At 38.9% G+C, this 18,515-nt stretch overlaps 1 protein-coding gene across 1 annotated transcript; it reads right to left on the minus strand.

Annotated features, from left to right (window-relative positions):
• Nucleotides 1-1,021: 1,021 nt before the first annotated feature.
• Nucleotides 1,022-17,463, minus strand: MS3_00006923 (uncharacterized protein). The gene is made up of 3 exons (XM_051215163.1): nt 11,234-17,463; nt 6,534-6,683; nt 1,022-4,853 (listed from the first exon to the last, which is right to left on the minus strand). Exons 1-3 carry the CDS (start codon nt 11,345-11,347, stop codon nt 4,719-4,721), a joined length of 399 nt encoding a protein of 132 aa, XP_051073645.1. The 5' UTR covers nt 11,348-17,463; the 3' UTR covers nt 1,022-4,718.
• Nucleotides 17,464-18,515: the final 1,052 nt, after the last annotated feature.

Here is an 18,515-nt window from a genome sequence, read left to right on the forward strand (position 1 = left end):
CGCAGGTCAGATAACGGGGACCGTCTACTGCAACTTTGCACAGACCACAACCTGTTTCTGGCTAGCACTAACTTTCGGCACAGTCATCGCCGATGTGCCACCTGGCGTCCTCCCTCTGCATCTCAAGCCTGGACTCAGATTGATCACATCGCGATCAGCTACCGCTGGCGTGGTTGTGTACAAGATTGCCGCTCCTTTTGGAGTACCTATCTGGACTCTGATCATACCATGGTCTGCGCCAATCTTACCTTACTTTTCAGTGGACAACGAACTGACCGCCATCAACGGATTGATGTTAGCAAGCTGGTTGCAACTTCTGTTGCCAGTAAGTATCGAATCGAGCTAGTTTCTAGGCTAGCTACCATTCCACCGAAAAGTATAGATGAGCATTGGTTGCAATTGCATGACGCCATGAAAATGGCGAGTAAAGCCGCTTGCGGCTTCGCGAAACGTCCCGCTTCAGGCTCCATACAATTCATCAAAGCCCGTCAGTCTACTCCGGGTGACCGTGAGTTTGACAACAAACGAAGGATGTTACGTAAGGAAATTGAGCAAAGCTTGCGTAAGGACCGAGAAGCCTGGTGGTCGGAGCGTGCTAATGAGCTGGAAGCAGCAGCTGCATCTGGTAACTACCGGAAGCTCTTCCAGCTCATCCGAGCCACTGGCAGCAAGAAGTCTGGTGTGAGCGAAACAATCTGCGAGGATGATGGGATGCCAATCACTAACATCCATCGACGTCTTGGACGATGGGCAGAATTTTTCGAAGGGCAGTTCAACTGGCCTGCTGCTCCGGCAACATCGGTCAGACTGTCCTGCCCTCCATGGCCGGTGACGACTGATCCACCAAATGAGGAGGAAGTCCGCAAGGAACTCCAACTCTTGAAGCGTTACAAATCACCTGACCCAGATGACTTACCTCCGGCTCTTTTTAAAGATGGTGGTGACTTTTTGACTAAGGAATTGACGACGTTGTTTACAAAGGTTTGGGAACTAGAGTGTGTACCAACGTCATGGAATGAGTCGATAGTTGTCCCTATCTTTAAAAACGGTTCACGTCGTTCCTGTAACAACTATCGGGGGATAAGTTTACTTCCGATTGCGTCCAAGCTATTGGCTTCCGTCATTCTTCGTAGGCTGTTCAAAACCCGAGAAAGATTGACTCGCGAGGAGCAGGCTGGGTTTCGTTCTGGTCGAGAATGTATTGATCATATCTTCACCCTCCGCCAAATGTTAGAACACCGCCATACTTACCAAAGGCCAACAATCGTAGTGTTTCTTGACATCAGGGCTGCCTTCGATTCGTTGGATAGGACTGTTCTCTGGGATTGTCTATTGAAGAAGGGTGTGCCTGAGAAGTTTATTAACATCCTAAAAGCCCTATATACAAACACCTCAGGCAGAGTGAGGGCATACAACCACCTCTCTCCATTGTTCCATTCGAGCAGTGGGGTTAGGCAGGGTTGCCCAATCTCACCATTCCTCTTCAACTTTGCCATCGATGACATTCTGGAAACAGCTCTGATGAATGTAAGTAATGGGGGTGTGGATCTGTTGCCTGGAGAAAGACTTCTCGACCTTGAGTATGCGGACGATATTGTCTTACTGTGCGATAATGCCCAAGGCATGCAATTTGCACTTAATCAGTTGGCAATCAGTGTCCGTAGGTATGGTATGTGCTTTGCACCTTCGAAGTGCAAAGTACTTCTACAAGACTGACAGGATTCTAATCCTGTACTCACTCTGGATGGTGAGCAGATAGAAGTAGTCGAGAAGTTCGTGTATCTGGGTAGCTGCATAAGTGCTGGTGGTCGCGTGAGTGATGAGATCAATTCACGTATAGTGAAAGCCAGAGCGGCTTATGCCAATCTGGGCCATCTTTGGCGCCTTCGTGATGTTAGTCTGGATGTGATAGAATTTTTACATAGAGATAGTGTGAAACAATGGACATAAATGAGTGTAAATAACTGAATTACAATAATAACTATATATATAGGACAGGTCAGAGATTAAAAAGGGAATCAATTTAGGGTGGGTGGTGTAATAGTTTAGTGAAATTCATAAATTGTGTGATAATTTTAGCGATTAATGGAATTTAATAAGGATAAGATAGGTTACGTAATAATAATTAAATAGAATTTGAAAAGTTAAGATAATTTAAGAGGATCAAGTGGTGGAAATATGTGAATAAAATTTTTAGTTTAAGAATTAGGTAATAGGGGAGGAGTACAAATATTTTGAAATAAATAAATGAATAAAATAACCAAAACACAAAAAAGGATTACCAGGGTAATGATAAGTTTATTAAAGTATCTTTTTGAATGCATAAGTCCGGTTTAAGTTTTTTGATCGCAATGGCTTCAGCAAAACGGAGAGTGGTCGTACTTCTTTGTCTATTGATAATTTTAAAAGCATGCAGAATGTCGACGGTATGCCCGGTGTCAAGTAGATGCCGAGCTATTGCGCTGTTGAAAGTCTTAGTCCCTCGCAGCCTCAAGTTCTTCGGAACGTGCTCAGAAATGCGAACATGTACTCTTCTCTCAGTTCTTCCAATGTATGTGCTATGGCACGTACATGTGAATTGGTAAATGCAGTTGGAGCTACTGAGGAAAGAGGACTTGTCGATTTTAGTTTGTTTCAGCGAGCAGTTCGTTTACCATAACGTCGTCAGTTTGGCTGCCGGGTAGGCCACTTTCAAAGAGGAATTTATTGTGATTGATAATTCCGGTGACTTCATCTCCTTTGAAGCGCAAGTATAGGAAACAGGTTTTCTTTTCCACTGTAACATGCTTAACCAATTGCCTACGTGAAAATGCATATCCGGAGAAATTCATCCAAAAATATGCTAATACCAACCCTCCGATTAAGCATGTCAGTTGTTTCACACTATCTCTATATAAAAATTCCATCACATTTTTGGTTGTAAGCAGCTGACGAGAAACCTCGAAATATTATGAATTCATACTATTCTGCATCAATGTTTGTTCTAGATCTATTTAAATATCATTGTTATTATTACACTACCTTACACTAATCTGGTCGTTATTGTTCTTTTTTTCTCTTCGAACTCTGACTGTTTTGTGTGGCGCATATATATTTGGTGCCCTCTCGTACCAATATTTATGTGTTCAAATAAATAAATAATGAATAATCAACGTTTATTTTAAAATAAAATTACAGTGGAGATAATTACACCAAACAGTCATCCACAAAAACTGAGAAAATTCACTACTACTAACCGGAATTCCTAGTTATTTTCGAACTTTTTATTGTCGTATAGCATAATTTAACGATTAATGAGTAGATAGCTTGACTTGATCAAATGCTTCTATAACACCGACCACATTTAAAACGATTGATTCAAAACTAGAAACAGCTTCACATCTAGGAAAACCCTTACTACACTTTAGTTTAACATTGACCTATTAGGTGAACACAAATACTTGTCAAAATTTGATACGTAAAATATGATCTGAATTTTTATGGGCGATTATTTTGGGAGTTCACCGTAAAACCTGTAATAATAACACTAGGAAACCTTTGGATGAGCAAATGATGATTTTATCAGTGTGAAGTTGAACGGTAAGTGAAGACAGTTCATGATTCTTTTTCAAGCCATGAAATAACACAGCTGACTCACTAGTTTAATTATTTACATACAAGTAGGTAATTCGTTCACAAAATTTAATATTGCTGTATCGGTACCAAGACAAGAAAAGGTCTCCAGAATGAAACATTTGCAAGAGCGACTGAAAATGAAGCATAAAAATAACATTATAAGAACTTTGAATGGGTGACCTTTGTTGACACCAGCTATGTTAAAATGTATGTTGTAGTCTTGCTTACAAAGAACAAATTCATATTTTACAATCCCGTTCAAAAATCTAACCAGAAATTTTTAAATCTTCTAATAAAGTAAGTAAATTCAAATAAAATTAAGACAAACCTCATGTTTGGCAAAGAAATCGGAAACTTCCAATATAGTTCTCAACTTTAATAATCGGATTAAATAGTTTTGCTATACAAAAAATACAAAACAAAAAGAGCGGTAAATTCATGTTGATAACTCCGAAAGTATGTTGAACATCACCAAACTGGTGTTATCCATGCCATACTTTAAAAAAAAGTATATGTACAATAAAGAAACTAAAGAATGTAAAATCTAATCCATGCCCTGTAATACCATAAGAGGTTTACGATGACGTGTGCTAATAATAGTGATAATCATTATCTTGCAATAAGAAACACTTACGAAATAGAAGCTTATTATGTAAATTTAAGTATCTCAGTGGTTAAAACACTCGGGTTCCAATAATTACGTTGGAGGTTTAAATCAAATTACGTCCACTTCGATATGAGTTACCCAGTAGTATTATTAGTGGTAAGAGTATAGCATATGGACGAGCTTAAAGTAACCGCGATCAATTTTAGCCCGTTGTTAGCAAATCACAAAATAGTTATCGTAAATAAATACTTTATGGAGGGAAAATAGTGACATTACAGAGAGTACACAGATTTCGTATAGTAAATCAGAAAAACTAAAGCATATTAGTTGGTACATAAAAGTGGAGAACATTTTCTCAAACCCTTTTAAGGACGCAAAAGATCTTTAAGAGTTCCTACATCGTTCATAGTTAAAGTAGGTTAAAGCCAAGAATCTAGGGTTAAAGTTTAGAGTTAAGGTTAGTGGTTTAGTATAAAAAACAACCATTCCTATATATTTAAAAAAATGAAACAAAAGCATCTAAACTTACAGCAATTATTTTACGGTGTTGTATGAATAATTTAAAGTGATTTATTATTTCATTCCATGTATGAGTGTGTTGAAAATCTTTTCGAGTGGATTCACCAAAAGTCTGAAATAAATATGAAAGAGCAGGGTCTGATGATTAGTTAACCTCAAGAACAATATCAATATTACAGTAAATCTGGAACCATGTAAATAAAAGTGATAGCAAATCAGTTAATGACATAAGATATATTTTTTCTACTTGGCTGAAGCTAATTTTAGTCCCTAGTTAAAATGAAAAAAACTGGGATGGATCGAAAAAACAATAAAATCACTAGTTATGAATGATAGGAAATGACTGGAAAATAATAAGTTATTTAATTTAATATGATGACATCATGTTAATCAGAAAAACGCAGACAATATACGTCATTGATTAGTTGTACAGTAAACTGATGACAAGTTATTACGTTTCTTTTATTGATTGCCCTTACGATGACAGTTAATTGAATTAAATGTGACCCACTAGAAATTTTAGCATACTATGTAAATAAGCCATTGAATAAATAAGAGGATGAACTTGCAGGAATTTCCCAAAATACTTTGATATATGTCAGCTAGTCAGCCATAGACAACATAGAGACTTGGCACACATGTGCTTTAAATCAAACTCCTAAGCAGAATCAGCACAGTGAGATTAAATTAATTAAATGAATAACAATGGTAGTATCAATGACAGCTGGAGAGAATAAACCGGTCCTAAATGAAACAATGAAATGAAGGAATATATGTAACAATAAATTAAGAAAGCCTTCACGAAACTAGATTGCTCCAAGTAGATGTTCAAAGGCATTTAAGATTCAATTATCAGACTTTTCATGACACTATCCAGACGTAGTGGGAAACGCTGTGAAATTTATAAAGAAAAAGTTTACGCATAATCATAAAACAAGATTTATTTATTTAAACTGTTAAAGAACAGTGAATTAAATGTCTTACTAATGAAGTATTTATTTCTAACCGATAAGATTGTCATCAAGAAAGATAGGTTTGATAAACTTATATTGGAAAATGTAATATATGTAAAACAATTATGGAACCATAAAATGTAACTGCAAGACTTCATTCAAACATATTGATGGTATATCTTACTGACGATCATCTAACATTGATATTATCATATACATAATTTAATTTTAACTATCCTACCAAAAGAATCGAAACTCAATTCAAGTTTACAAGTGCAGTAATAAATATCAAAGATTCTGTTAGATTTGATGCATTTGTACAGGTTAACATAGCAAGTATCAATGTTACTCTTCGGGTTAAAATCCATACACTCATTATGAATGGTTAAAGCATAAACATGTGTTTAAACTTAATTAGATTAATGAATTTCGGTTAGTTACGTAAAGGCTTGTATACTGAGCTATGAGAAACACTGTAAGTAAATAACCAATCACAATTAGCTACTCCTGCTGGAGTTACCATACTTAGTTTAAACCCAATGGTTGAGGTGAGGGTAAGAGATTATGGTCGGTGGTTGGAGATGTTAGGTGGCATACTCCAGAATCAGTCGTAGTGGGGCGGATGCACTCACTATGTGTATTCACATAAACCCAGTTTTAAAATTATTTAGAAACTTTTATTCCGCGAATTTACTTTTCGGTTTAAATCATATCCTTCTATATGACATGGCGATTTGGACCGATATACATATGTGTCAGGTGTTATGTTGTTTATGACTGATTAGTTAAGATGTAAATAACGCAAAAACCACTAAACCACAAGACATGAAATACTATACCTTGATTGCTTCAATGCGAAAACCATACTCAGCCGTTGAGCTAATTGTATCACGCCACTGCAAATAGCGTACTTTCGAAACACCTTTTTCGCGATGTTCTCTTTCAGTCGGTGCATTAGGCGAAGTAGACATCATTTTCAAGTAGAGATCCTATTTTGTATTTTTAAAAACAAGGTTAATAATCCCAGAAATAATAGATAAGAAAAATAAAATTAAACCTGTATTGATTATGAATAATTTAGAATGGTGCCAATTCAAAAGAAATGTTTTGAAAAGGTCTCAATATATTGTATCTAACAAGTATTACCGAGAACTATTTTTTGGAAAAATATGGATTATTATTGCTGGATTATTAACTGTTGATATGTCTAAGAGGTTTATTAAACACACAGCATTTCATTGCATAATTGTAAAAGATGTGGTGTTAAGCGATAAAAAAACATTCAGTTTCATTGGCTATATTATACGGGATACGAATCAAACAATTTTGAGGATCCTGACTAATAGAAGATATAGTACTTCAATAGTATATCAGGTTTATAATATTAGTACCTCCAACTACGATGCTGTAAACAATTTGCAACCCGTTTGGTATGCCCTTCTGAAGTTGGAAAACTACAACCATCGTATTTGAGTATTAAAACAAAAATGTCAGTTTGTGATGCGAATTCATACAGGTCGATTATTTGATTTATTTTATTTGAGAGATACGAGAGAAATACGTTTCAAAATATGAACGGTTTGTTGAAGATTTTGCCCCACTCCTACCATACTGTTAACAGTAAGCGAAAATACTCATTAACGAAAGACCTGGAGCCTCTGCCAGGGAAGTCCTACTCATTGCCTTCTCGTGGCGGGGGTATTGTTTACGAAAATGAGAGGACGAAAAGCGAATGTCCGGCGCTTTAACCGGATTCCAAATCAATGGTGCACATGGGCTCCAGTATCCTGCGGGAACAAATGGCGTATGAACCAATCGTTGGTCACCGGCTACCATGGGACTGCATCTCCTTACGATGCTCCACTGCCTTGTGGGTTAGACCTTTAGGTCAAAGGCTCGGGGAGTGGCCCCCTAAGATAACCACCTGCTTCGGTTTGGGCACCCGGGCAGTATCACAGCCCACACACAAATTGATGAACTCTTTATGCCTATGGAAATTACCTTTCTCGCTTTGAAAAACAAACAATTGATTCAGATTATTATCATTACAATTATTGTCATTATTAATACTATTATTATTATTACTAATATTATTGTTATCATTACTATTATTATTATTATTATTATTATTATTTTCCACATTATTCACCCTCTTTTATACTTATACAGCGGCTCGTCTTCGGTGGAAATTCGACTGTATCTAAACGTTCTCGAGTCACTGTCCGGTTGAAAATTGTATGTTACCACCAAATATGAGTACTGAAGCAGTTTTTCTGAAACCACGTGCACCATTCAAACCGGCTGCCTTCAACGTTCGCACATTTATGCAGGTTGGACAACAGATAGGGCTGGCTATGTCTTTGGAAAGTCTTAATATCGATGTTTGCTGTCTATCCGAGACCCGTATTCAAGACTCTGGCGAAGTACTACAAATTCGATCTCCATCTGTCACTTCGAAAAGCTTGTTTTACGTGCGCTTATCCGGGGACCCTGTGGCATCTTCGTCTGGTCTTGCTGGCGTTGGTGTCGCACTAAGCGCTAGAGCTGAGGCAGCACTAGTCGATTGGATCCCCATTAACAGTCGGTTATGTGCTGTTAGATTAGAAAGTTCCATCAAGGCGAGAAGAAATCGGCGTGAGAAACGATGTCTTTTCGTCATCTCCGCCTATGCCCCGACAGATTGCAGCCCGGATGCAATCAAGGATGAGTTTTACCACCAGTTATCTGTTCTTCTCCAGAAAGCGCGTTCGACAGATATTGTAGTACTAGCCGGAGACTTGAATGCTCAGGTCGGGCGTCTAGGCACAGAAGAGAGTCGTTTAGGTGGCCGATGGGGACTCGTTGGTCGCAGGTCAGATAACGGGGACCGTCTACTGCAACTTTGCACAGACCACAACCTGTTTCTGGCTAGCACTAACTTTCGGCACAGTCATCGCCGATGTGCCACCTGGCGTCCTCCCTCTGCATCTCAAGCCTGGACTCAGATTGATCACATCGCGATCAGCTACCGCTGGCGTGGTTGTGTACAAGATTGCCGCTCCTTTTGGAGTACCTATCTGGACTCTGATCATACCATGGTCTGCGCCAATCTTACCTTACTTTTCAGTGGACAACGAACTGACCGCCATCAACGGATTGATGTTAGCAAGCTGGTTGCAACTTCTGTTGCCAGTAAGTATCGAATCGAGCTAGTTTCTAGGCTAGCTACCATTCCACCGAAAAGTATAGATGAGCATTGGTTGCAATTGCATGACGCCATGAAAATGGCGAGTAAAGCCGCTTGCGGCTTCGCGAAACGTCCCGCTTCAGGCTCCATACAATTCATCAAAGCCCGTCAGTCTACTCCGGGTGACCGTGAGTTTGACAACAAACGAAGGATGTTACGTAAGGAAATTGAGCAAAGCTTGCGTAAGGACCGAGAAGCCTGGTGGTCGGAGCGTGCTAATGAGCTGGAAGCAGCAGCTGCATCTGGTAACTACCGGAAGCTCTTCCAGCTCATCCGAGCCACTGGCAGCAAGAAGTCTGGTGTGAGCGAAACAATCTGCGAGGATGATGGGATGCCAATCACTAACATCCATCGACGTCTTGGACGATGGGCAGAATTTTTCGAAGGGCAGTTCAACTGGCCTGCTGCTCCGGCAACATCGGTCAGACTGTCCTGCCCTCCATGGCCGGTGACGACTGATCCACCAAATGAGGAGGAAGTCCGCAAGGAACTCCAACTCTTGAAGCGTTACAAATCACCTGACCCAGATGACTTACCTCCGGCTCTTTTTAAAGATGGTGGTGACTTTTTGACTAAGGAATTGACGACGTTGTTTACAAAGGTTTGGGAACTAGAGTGTGTACCAACGTCATGGAATGAGTCGATAGTTGTCCCTATCTTTAAAAACGGTTCACGTCGTTCCTGTAACAACTATCGGGGATAAGTTTACTTCCGATTGCGTCCAAGCTATTGGCTTCCGTCATTCTTCGTAGGCTGTTCAAAACCCGAGAAAGATTGACTCGCGAGGAGCAGGCTGGGTTTCGTTCTGGTCGAGAATGTATTGATCATATCTTCACCCTCCGCCAAATGTTAGAACACCGCCATACTTACCAAAGGCCAACAATCGTAGTGTTTCTTGACATCAGGGCTGCCTTCGATTCGTTGGATAGGACTGTTCTCTGGGATTGTCTATTGAAGAAGGGTGTGCCTGAGAAGTTTATTAACATCCTAAAAGCCCTATATACAAACACCTCAGGCAGAGTGAGGGCATACAACCACCTCTCTCCATTGTTCCATTCGAGCAGTGGGGTTAGGCAGGGTTGCCCAATCTCACCATTCCTCTTCAACTTTGCCATCGATGACATTCTGGAAACAGCTCTGATGAATGTAAGTAATGGGGGTGTGGATCTGTTGCCTGGAGAAAGACTTCTCGACCTTGAGTATGCGGACGATATTGTCTTACTGTGCGATAATGCCCAAGGCATGCAATTTACACTTAATCAGTTGGCAATCAGTGTCCGTAGGTATGGTATGTGCTTTGCACCTTCGAAGTGCAAAGTACTTCTACAAGACTGACAGGATTCTAATCCTGTACTCACTCTGGATGGTGAGCAGATAGAAGTAGTCGAGAAGTTCGTGTATCTGGGTAGCTGCATAAGTGCTGGTGGTCGCGTGAGTGATGAGATCAATTCACGTATAGTGAAAGCCAGAGCGGCTTATGCCAATCTGGGCCACCTTTGGCGCCTTCGTGATGTTAGTCTGGCTGTAAAAGGCCGGATCTACAACGCGTCGGTGAGAGCAGTTTTGCTCTATGCTTGTGAAACCTGGTCTCTCCGAGTTGAGGACGTTAGACGACTCTCTGTGTTCGATCATCGCTGTCTACGAAGGATTGCTGACATTCAGTGGCAACACCATGTCAGTAATGCAGAGTTTCGGCATCGTGTGTTCGGGCACAGAGATGATAATTCAATTGGTGTCACCATCTTGAAACACCGACTTCGGTGGCTTGGACATGTTCTCCGAATGTCGTCCCAGAGAATTCCACGTCGTGCATTATTTGCCGACTCTGGGACTGGTTGGAAGAAGCGGAGAGGTGGTCAGTGCATGACATGGTGTCGTGGTATGAAAGAAAGCTGCAAAGGACTGGCTTCTGTTGGTCCTTCACGACTCCCTGGTTGGGGTCTGAGAGATGGTGCTACACAGTGGCTAGAGACGTTATCAGTTATGGCTCAGAATAGAAGCCAGTGGCGATCCTGCTGTAACCTTCTTTTACTTTCTTCATAAAAAGTGGTTGTGTCTCCTTTACCTGAAAGATTTCTTCTGATTGTACCTTTTCGTTCCGTCGTTACTACCACACTACCTTACTCCAATCTCTTCGTCATTGTTCTCTTTTTCTTTTGCGCTCCTTAGTTTTTTTTTTCTACTTCTCTTCGAATTCTCATTGTTTTGTGTGGCGCATATATATTGGCGCTCTCTTGTACCAATATTCATGTGTTCAAATAAATAAATAATACATTATATTCACACCACATAAAATAATAGAAATGAACTTACTTTTCGAATATTTTCTGAAGAGTCTCCAATGACCTCACTTTCTGAAAAAGTACGTTGTCCAATCTTGCAGTCCATTATTGATGGTGATTTAAAATTGTACAGTAAATCCTGCATTTTTACGTAACCTTTGAATATATTGTGTTAAGAAATGAACACAAGTAATAAAATACACATGTTTGAAAAGAACTAATAATTTATTTACCTGCAACACTATGAGAGCCAGCTCTCCCTCTTGAAATGCTCTCACATGTCCATGAGTATGCAGTCACTGCCGGGGAAGTCCTACCCACTGCTTTCTCGTGGCGGGGTTGTTGCTTACAAAATTGCGAGGACGTAAAGCGAATGTCCGGCGCCTTAACCGGGTTGGTGGATATGGATGACCCACCTAGGGAAGTTGAAAAACCCTGATTCCAAACCAATGGTCACATGAGCTCCAGAGTCTTGAGGGGACAAATGGCGTATGAATCTTTTGTTAGTCACTGACTGCCATAAGAATGCATATTTTAACGTTGCTCCACTGCCTTGTGGATTAGAACTCTAGGTCTAAGGCTCGGGGAGTGACCACCCTAAGAAAACTACCTTCTTCGGTTTGGGCATCCGTGCAGTATTTCAGCCCTCACGTGAATCGAATGATTTGTGTGGCATTTATGTATTTGGTGCCTCCTTGTACCAATGTTTATGTGTTTTAATAAATAAATGTAGGTTTGCACCTTAGATCGACTTGTACCTATTATTCGACGACTACAGATAATATCAAACCTAAATAGATGGTGGAGTAAAACATATCAATTTATGGTTAAAACTGGAGCACCTAACAAACTAATCAGCCGAAAACTCAATCATAAGCACATAATATAGCTTCTAATAAAATCCTCTAAGAGGACTGGTTTAGCTGGGTGAAATTACTGAAGTCATTAGTTTACACAAACGTATAATAAAAGAATATTAGTGAGTGAGAATAGTGACTCCCTTTGATTATTTAGTTTGCTTTCGTCAGCAAAAACCAATTACACCAAAAAGGATACGTTCACCATCGAGCAGCTTTTCGCCTTGATATTTAGGGACAAATGATCTGAGTATATCTAGCTGGAGCTGTAGTAAACATTGGGCTTCACTTTGGCAATAACGTTTTAAAACGCTTCCTTTACCATTAGATATTAGGCTACCTGAAGAATCATTAACAAAAAGTAATTGAAAGTAATATGTATTTGACCTTCAATTACTTCAGTGTTATCTAAAGCATATAAAAAACACGAAGAGGTCAATCAAAGGTGTTCTGCATTAAAAAATTGACAGATTCGCTTATTTTCCGCATTAATTAGATGAATGAGGTTTCTTATTAAGTTCTTCGAACGGCAAACATACAAGGTCAAAAACGATGACATATTATTAAACAATGTTTGTAGTAATTCCACAGTCATTACTTATTTCAGTGTATGACATGGTGTCGGGGTACGAAAGAAAGCTGAAAAGGGCTGGCTTCTGTTGGTCCTTTACGACTCACTGGCTAGGGTCCGAAAGATAGTATAACACAGTGGTTAGAGACGTTATCAGATATGGCTCAGGACAGAAGCCAGTGGCAATCCTGCTGTAACCTTTTATTTTCTTCATAAAAAGTTGCTGTATCTTCCTTAACTGATAGAATTCTTCTGGTTGTACCTTTCCGTTTCCCCCATTATTATTATTATTATTATTATTATTATTATTATTATTATTATTACACTACCTTTCACTAATCTGGTCGTTATTGTTCCTCCTTTTTTATTTTACGCTCCTTACCTTCTTTTTTCTCTTCCCATTCTCATTGTTTTGTGTGGCGCATATATATTTGGTGCCCCCTTGTACCAATATTTATGTGTTCAAATAAATAAATAATTTCACTAAGGAATTTCAACCGATTCGTTTATTTTTATTAGATTCGTTTTAGGTTAATTTCCAAAGTAAAGAATCCCACAAACTGAAGCAGTTTCTTGGATTAATAGGTTGAAAAATATAGTTTGTTACAGTGATGTAATTGCTTTATTAAGGTATTCACCAAAAACAAGACAAAATTAAACCTTCAGAATCCTTTGTAATGTGAAGTGGGATATTGGAACTTCATCACACCATAACAATATATGTACGTAATATTAAACCTCGTATTATTAATTCACTGAAATGCCAGTTGTTTATCAGTGTTTTTATTTGAGTCAATTTCATGGCTCCAAATTGATCAAACCTGAAAAATCACCAACTTACAAATAAATTACAGACACAAATTAGGAAGCTGTACAAAAGTTTACACAGGCTTACTTATGCCTTGCATCTAACTTTCATGATATCAAGAAATCTACCAAATAAGAATTCAAACCGCATCACATAGAAACAAGATGGTATAAAATAAACACATTTTCAAAACAATTTAAGTACAGACAATAAAAGTAGATATATTTCCATATTGCATTTAAAAATACAAAATTTATAAAATTATTAAGAAAACGAAACAAATTCCCTTGGAACTATGATAACACTTCTAAAACTGAGGAACTAAACCCGTTTGTTATTATCAAACGAGTATCTAAGTGTGTCTGATAACAATAAGCAGGATCAATTTTTTTCATGTCAAGTACTCATTTCTTAGTGCAGCAAAACTCTATGTACGTACTTTTTTAGTATTAACAGTTCCTAAAAGGAAGGATAGCAAATAAAAGGGGAATTCTCAAAAAAGCGATATTTATTCAAAACACTGACAAACTATCTCGCTGTTCGAAACTAACCTTGATGACCAGACAGTTGCACCCAGCAGGTATTTGCTTGTTTTGCTTTACTATTTGGAGTCCATGATAATGGTTTCAACAAGTGCGTCTTCCAGCTCCTCTTACCTAATTTTACCTGGATAAAAAGTCGTAAATAAAATAATCTAAGGACTGATAACATTTCTGACATAGAAACCACTGATTACTATCTATACCAAGTAGGGCACATACGTACATCGGTCCAAGTTGCCATACCTCATTAGTACAACAAGATAAACACCAGATTCATAGTAGTTAAATCAATGGTGGTAATATATAAAAGAAAGATTGCATATATGGATACAGTACAGGAAGAAAGAATTAGTTAGTAAAAAGAAAGATATAAAGCGATTTTAATCTCATAATTTAAGTGAAGACAAAGAGTTTACACACCTACGCCATTGTGATCGATTCTGAGCCATGTTACCCAGAGCCTCCAACCACTGTTTACGATAGTCACACGGACCCCAACCAAGTAGTCTGCATCTACCAACATGGCTAAGACTAGAAAGTAGTGACTTCAAGCACTGGTGCCATGTTTTGGCTTGCCCGCCCCTAACTTTTTTCTAACCATCACTAAGACTAGTCAGCATTGAGCGTCGTGGTAATCGGTGTTCAGGAATACGTAACACGTGACCCAATTATCTCAGTCGATCAAGATTCACAACCTCACCAATTGATTTACCATCATTCCCTAATAGCTTGCGTCTAACCTCACTATTACCTACCCGGTGATCCCAACAAATACGAGCAATATTTCTAAGACATCTGTGATCAAATACTAGTAACTTACGTGTATCCTCCATTATTAATGGCCACGTTTCGCAGCCGTAGAGTAGAACGGAACGAACTGTTGCGCAGTATACTTGTCCCTTAATTGATAGACGGATATTTCGCCTTCGCCATAGGTCACGTAAGTTGGCAAAAGCCAAACGAGCTTTTTGAATCCGTGCTGAGATTTCGTCAGACACCAACTCATTAGGGCTGATCAGACTTCCAAGATAAGTGAAGTTGTCGACGCGTTTGACTACTTCACTCCCTATCCTTAGTTCAGGTGTTGACGCAGGCCAGTCCTGAAGCAACAACTTGCATTTAGAAGGGGAGTAATGCATTCCCGAACACCCTAACATTATTTCTCAGTGCTACCAAAAGACACTGCATCTTATCAGAGTCTTCACCAAACAGGACTATGTCATCTGTGTATTCTAAGCTGATAAGTGAACCTCCTGGCAGATCAATGCCCAAAACTTCAGTCAACGAGAACGTTATTTCCAACATTATCTTTGTGATGAAATCGAACAAAAATGGAGATAGTGGACAGCCTTGAACGGCACCACTTGAGGTTGCAAATTCATATGACAGTCCGCCATAAGCTCTGACTCGACTAGTAGTGTTCGAGTAAAGAGCCTTCACAAGGTTTATGTACTTCTGAGGTACGCCTTAAATGACAGATATTGCCGCAGAATCTCGCGGTCTACGGAGTGAAATGCTGCTTTTAAGTCAAGAAAGACCACCATTGCCGAGCCACTCCCCGAACCTTTGACCTAGAGGTCTAATCCACAAGGCAGTGGAGCAACGTTAAAATATGCATTCTTATGGCAGTCAGTGACTAACAAAAGATTCATACGCCATTTGTCCCCTCAAGACTCTGGAGCTCATGTGACCATTGGTTTGGAATCAGGGTTTTTCAACTTCCCTAGGTGGGTCATCCATATCCACCAACCCGGTTAAGGCGCCGGACATTCGCTTTACGTCCTCGCAATTTTGTAAGCAACAACCCCGCCACGAGAAAGCAGTGGGTAGGACTTCCCCGGCAGTGACTGCATACTCATGGACATGTGAGAGCATTTCAAGAGGGAGAGCTGACTCTCCCCACCTTCGGCCGTACCAGGACTTTTGAGGGAAACTTACATTTTGATCGCCCTTATTGACTTCCTTCATTATTAGTAACAACAGAACTTCACAAATCTGCTCGGCTATAAAGTCACGGTAAAGGAATCATAAATGTTACTAATAGATTCAGTAAAAAGTTCGTTACCTACGAAGTACTTATCAATGAAATTTTATCATAGCGGAACAGCAAAGCAGTGGTACAACTTGTGTAGCATATACAGCATAATTAAACGTCTATCAAGAAACATCTAACAGTTCATTTTGGATTTCGTTTTCCAATGTCTATTTTACTACCAATGTAGAAGAAAAAACAAAACTATTATGGGATAACTTTTAGTTCTGGTTGAGACATGTTCTGAATGAAAACTTCATGACTATTAGATTCTAATCAAGCTGCCACTATGGTAGGCTAGCAGCCATCGTATATTTCATTCAGCCATACATTAAATGATCACCTGCCTCCACCATGTGACGATAACAGATAACACAGAAATTATTTTCCTCACCAACGACAGAAATGGAAAAACCACAAAGTGGAACTTCGCTAATCCATGAAATAATTCAAGTTGAAAATGGACTGTAGAACTAGAGCTTGAGTATTGAGCAATTTAAAGTGTTTACTGAGCATACTATGATTTCATGTTAACATTGGGAATAAGAATCTCGTAAATTTTTAACCAGTGTGCGAATACACAGAGAAAGCATTCTTATCCAATAACTGCATGTTGATTCACGCCCTCGGCTTTGAATCGGAATACCAGATATTCTATACATCAAATGAAAAAACTTCTTGAGGGATAAGGATCTGCGACTGGACTAGTCCAGACATAAGATAACTGGACATCTCGAGCTAAACAGCAATAAGAACACAAATATTGGAGTCGTGACACAGTATTTTTTCCGAGATAAGTTGGAACAATGATTTCTTAAGTCGTCCTGTTAACGAGATGCCGGTCTTCATGACTATATGATCACACATTCGAGATACCATTAATAACAGTGAAGTCACCAGTCGTTTATACGAACCTAACCCCACAATTAATTTCAGACAGACGACTAACTATTGCTTGGCCATCCATATACTAACATATACAGTCTCAGTATGAAGTTTATATTATATTACGAAAGCTCCCAAACTATGTTTACATGTGTTAAAATATTCTTCACTTTGAACGAATTAACAGAGAACAAGAGTGAAATTCTCTACAAAAAAATTGTGTTTCCAGTCATTAATTACTAAACAAATAAACGAAACAAATCACCATTTATAAACTGTTTATAAATGGTATAACTACTAGTAGTCGTGACTACACAAACAATGTCAAAACTTGCCATTTGTTGTGATTCATCAACAAAACGCCCATTTACACCCATAAAATGCACGATCAGATCAAGGGTATGATTTCAAAATGTCCGCACCACTAGCATGATTACGCAACAACCCAAAACTTTAAGAAACGTCTACCTCGAACATTGCGCTGGACAATATACAATTCAAATTCATTCAAATGATGATGGATCAACAGTTCCTCACTTCAATCTCTTGTTTGCGAAATGTCAAAAAAAGACCTTTTCAGTTTCTCATCTCAAGAAACGTATATGCGGTTAAAAATATTTAAGCTTTTGGATTAATATAACAGGAATTTGCAAAAGCGAAGAATAAATGAAACTTGATAAGAGTTTGCTTAGAAACTGACTGGCATCCGCAGTAAAATCCCTTGTGATAATTTATTCTACAACTTGTATTATCTCTTTACAATGTACTACCCATTATAGAACGTTCGTTTAAGACCTATTTGAATTGAATCTTAGACCGAGTTTATTAAAATGTAAGAGATAACATCTGGTATTCTCCATCACAATCTTATTTCTTTTATCCCTCTAATTCTACTGCCTATTTTCCTGGGTTGAATCCTTGTGAAATAAAGTGAGTTTTAGACGAATGACACTTTCAAGTGTATTGTCTGTTTCACTTCTCCAAACTGCAGGGATTGGAGTATGACTTATTACAACTATCTATCTTCGATGTCATTAGCTTTTTAGCGGCAAACAAACCCCCCAAAATAAGTAGCTCCGTAAGTCTTGGACATTTGATGATGACGATATAGGTTTTGATGGACTCACCTAGCTGAAGGTGCTCGGTCATATACCCGCACCAGATCACGAGTGGGAACGCCGTTCTCAACTTCACCTGTAACTGCTAGCCAGTTTAGATCGGTCATTTCGCGATATATTTATGGTCTAACAAATATGTCTTTGAACGTCCTGGCTTCTGACTTTTTACTTTAACAGGTGGGCGCGATCCAATCATAGTGTTACAGGTTAAATTGTTGTCAAACTACGAATACCTGAGGCGTCTTCATTGATGAGCCAACGTGATCCGGTACATGGACTTGTAAACTGTGGGTCTGTTCCTTCATGGAACTTCACATATCATTGCTTTACTTTAATTTTTATATATTGTGATAATTTTCCCCTGTTTTCAGGCATTTTTCCCTCGTTCATTCTTGTACTTCATATTCGCCATGACCGAACAGACTTCTAAGGTAATCAAGTTAAAGACTATGACTCCACCTTCATGTCAACTAATGCCTTCTTGGCCGGACAACATTGAA

The sequence above is a fragment of the Schistosoma haematobium genome, chromosome 1 (assembly GCF_000699445.3).
Source record: "Schistosoma haematobium chromosome 1, whole genome shotgun sequence".
Taxonomy (NCBI): domain Eukaryota; kingdom Metazoa; phylum Platyhelminthes; class Trematoda; order Strigeidida; family Schistosomatidae; genus Schistosoma; species Schistosoma haematobium.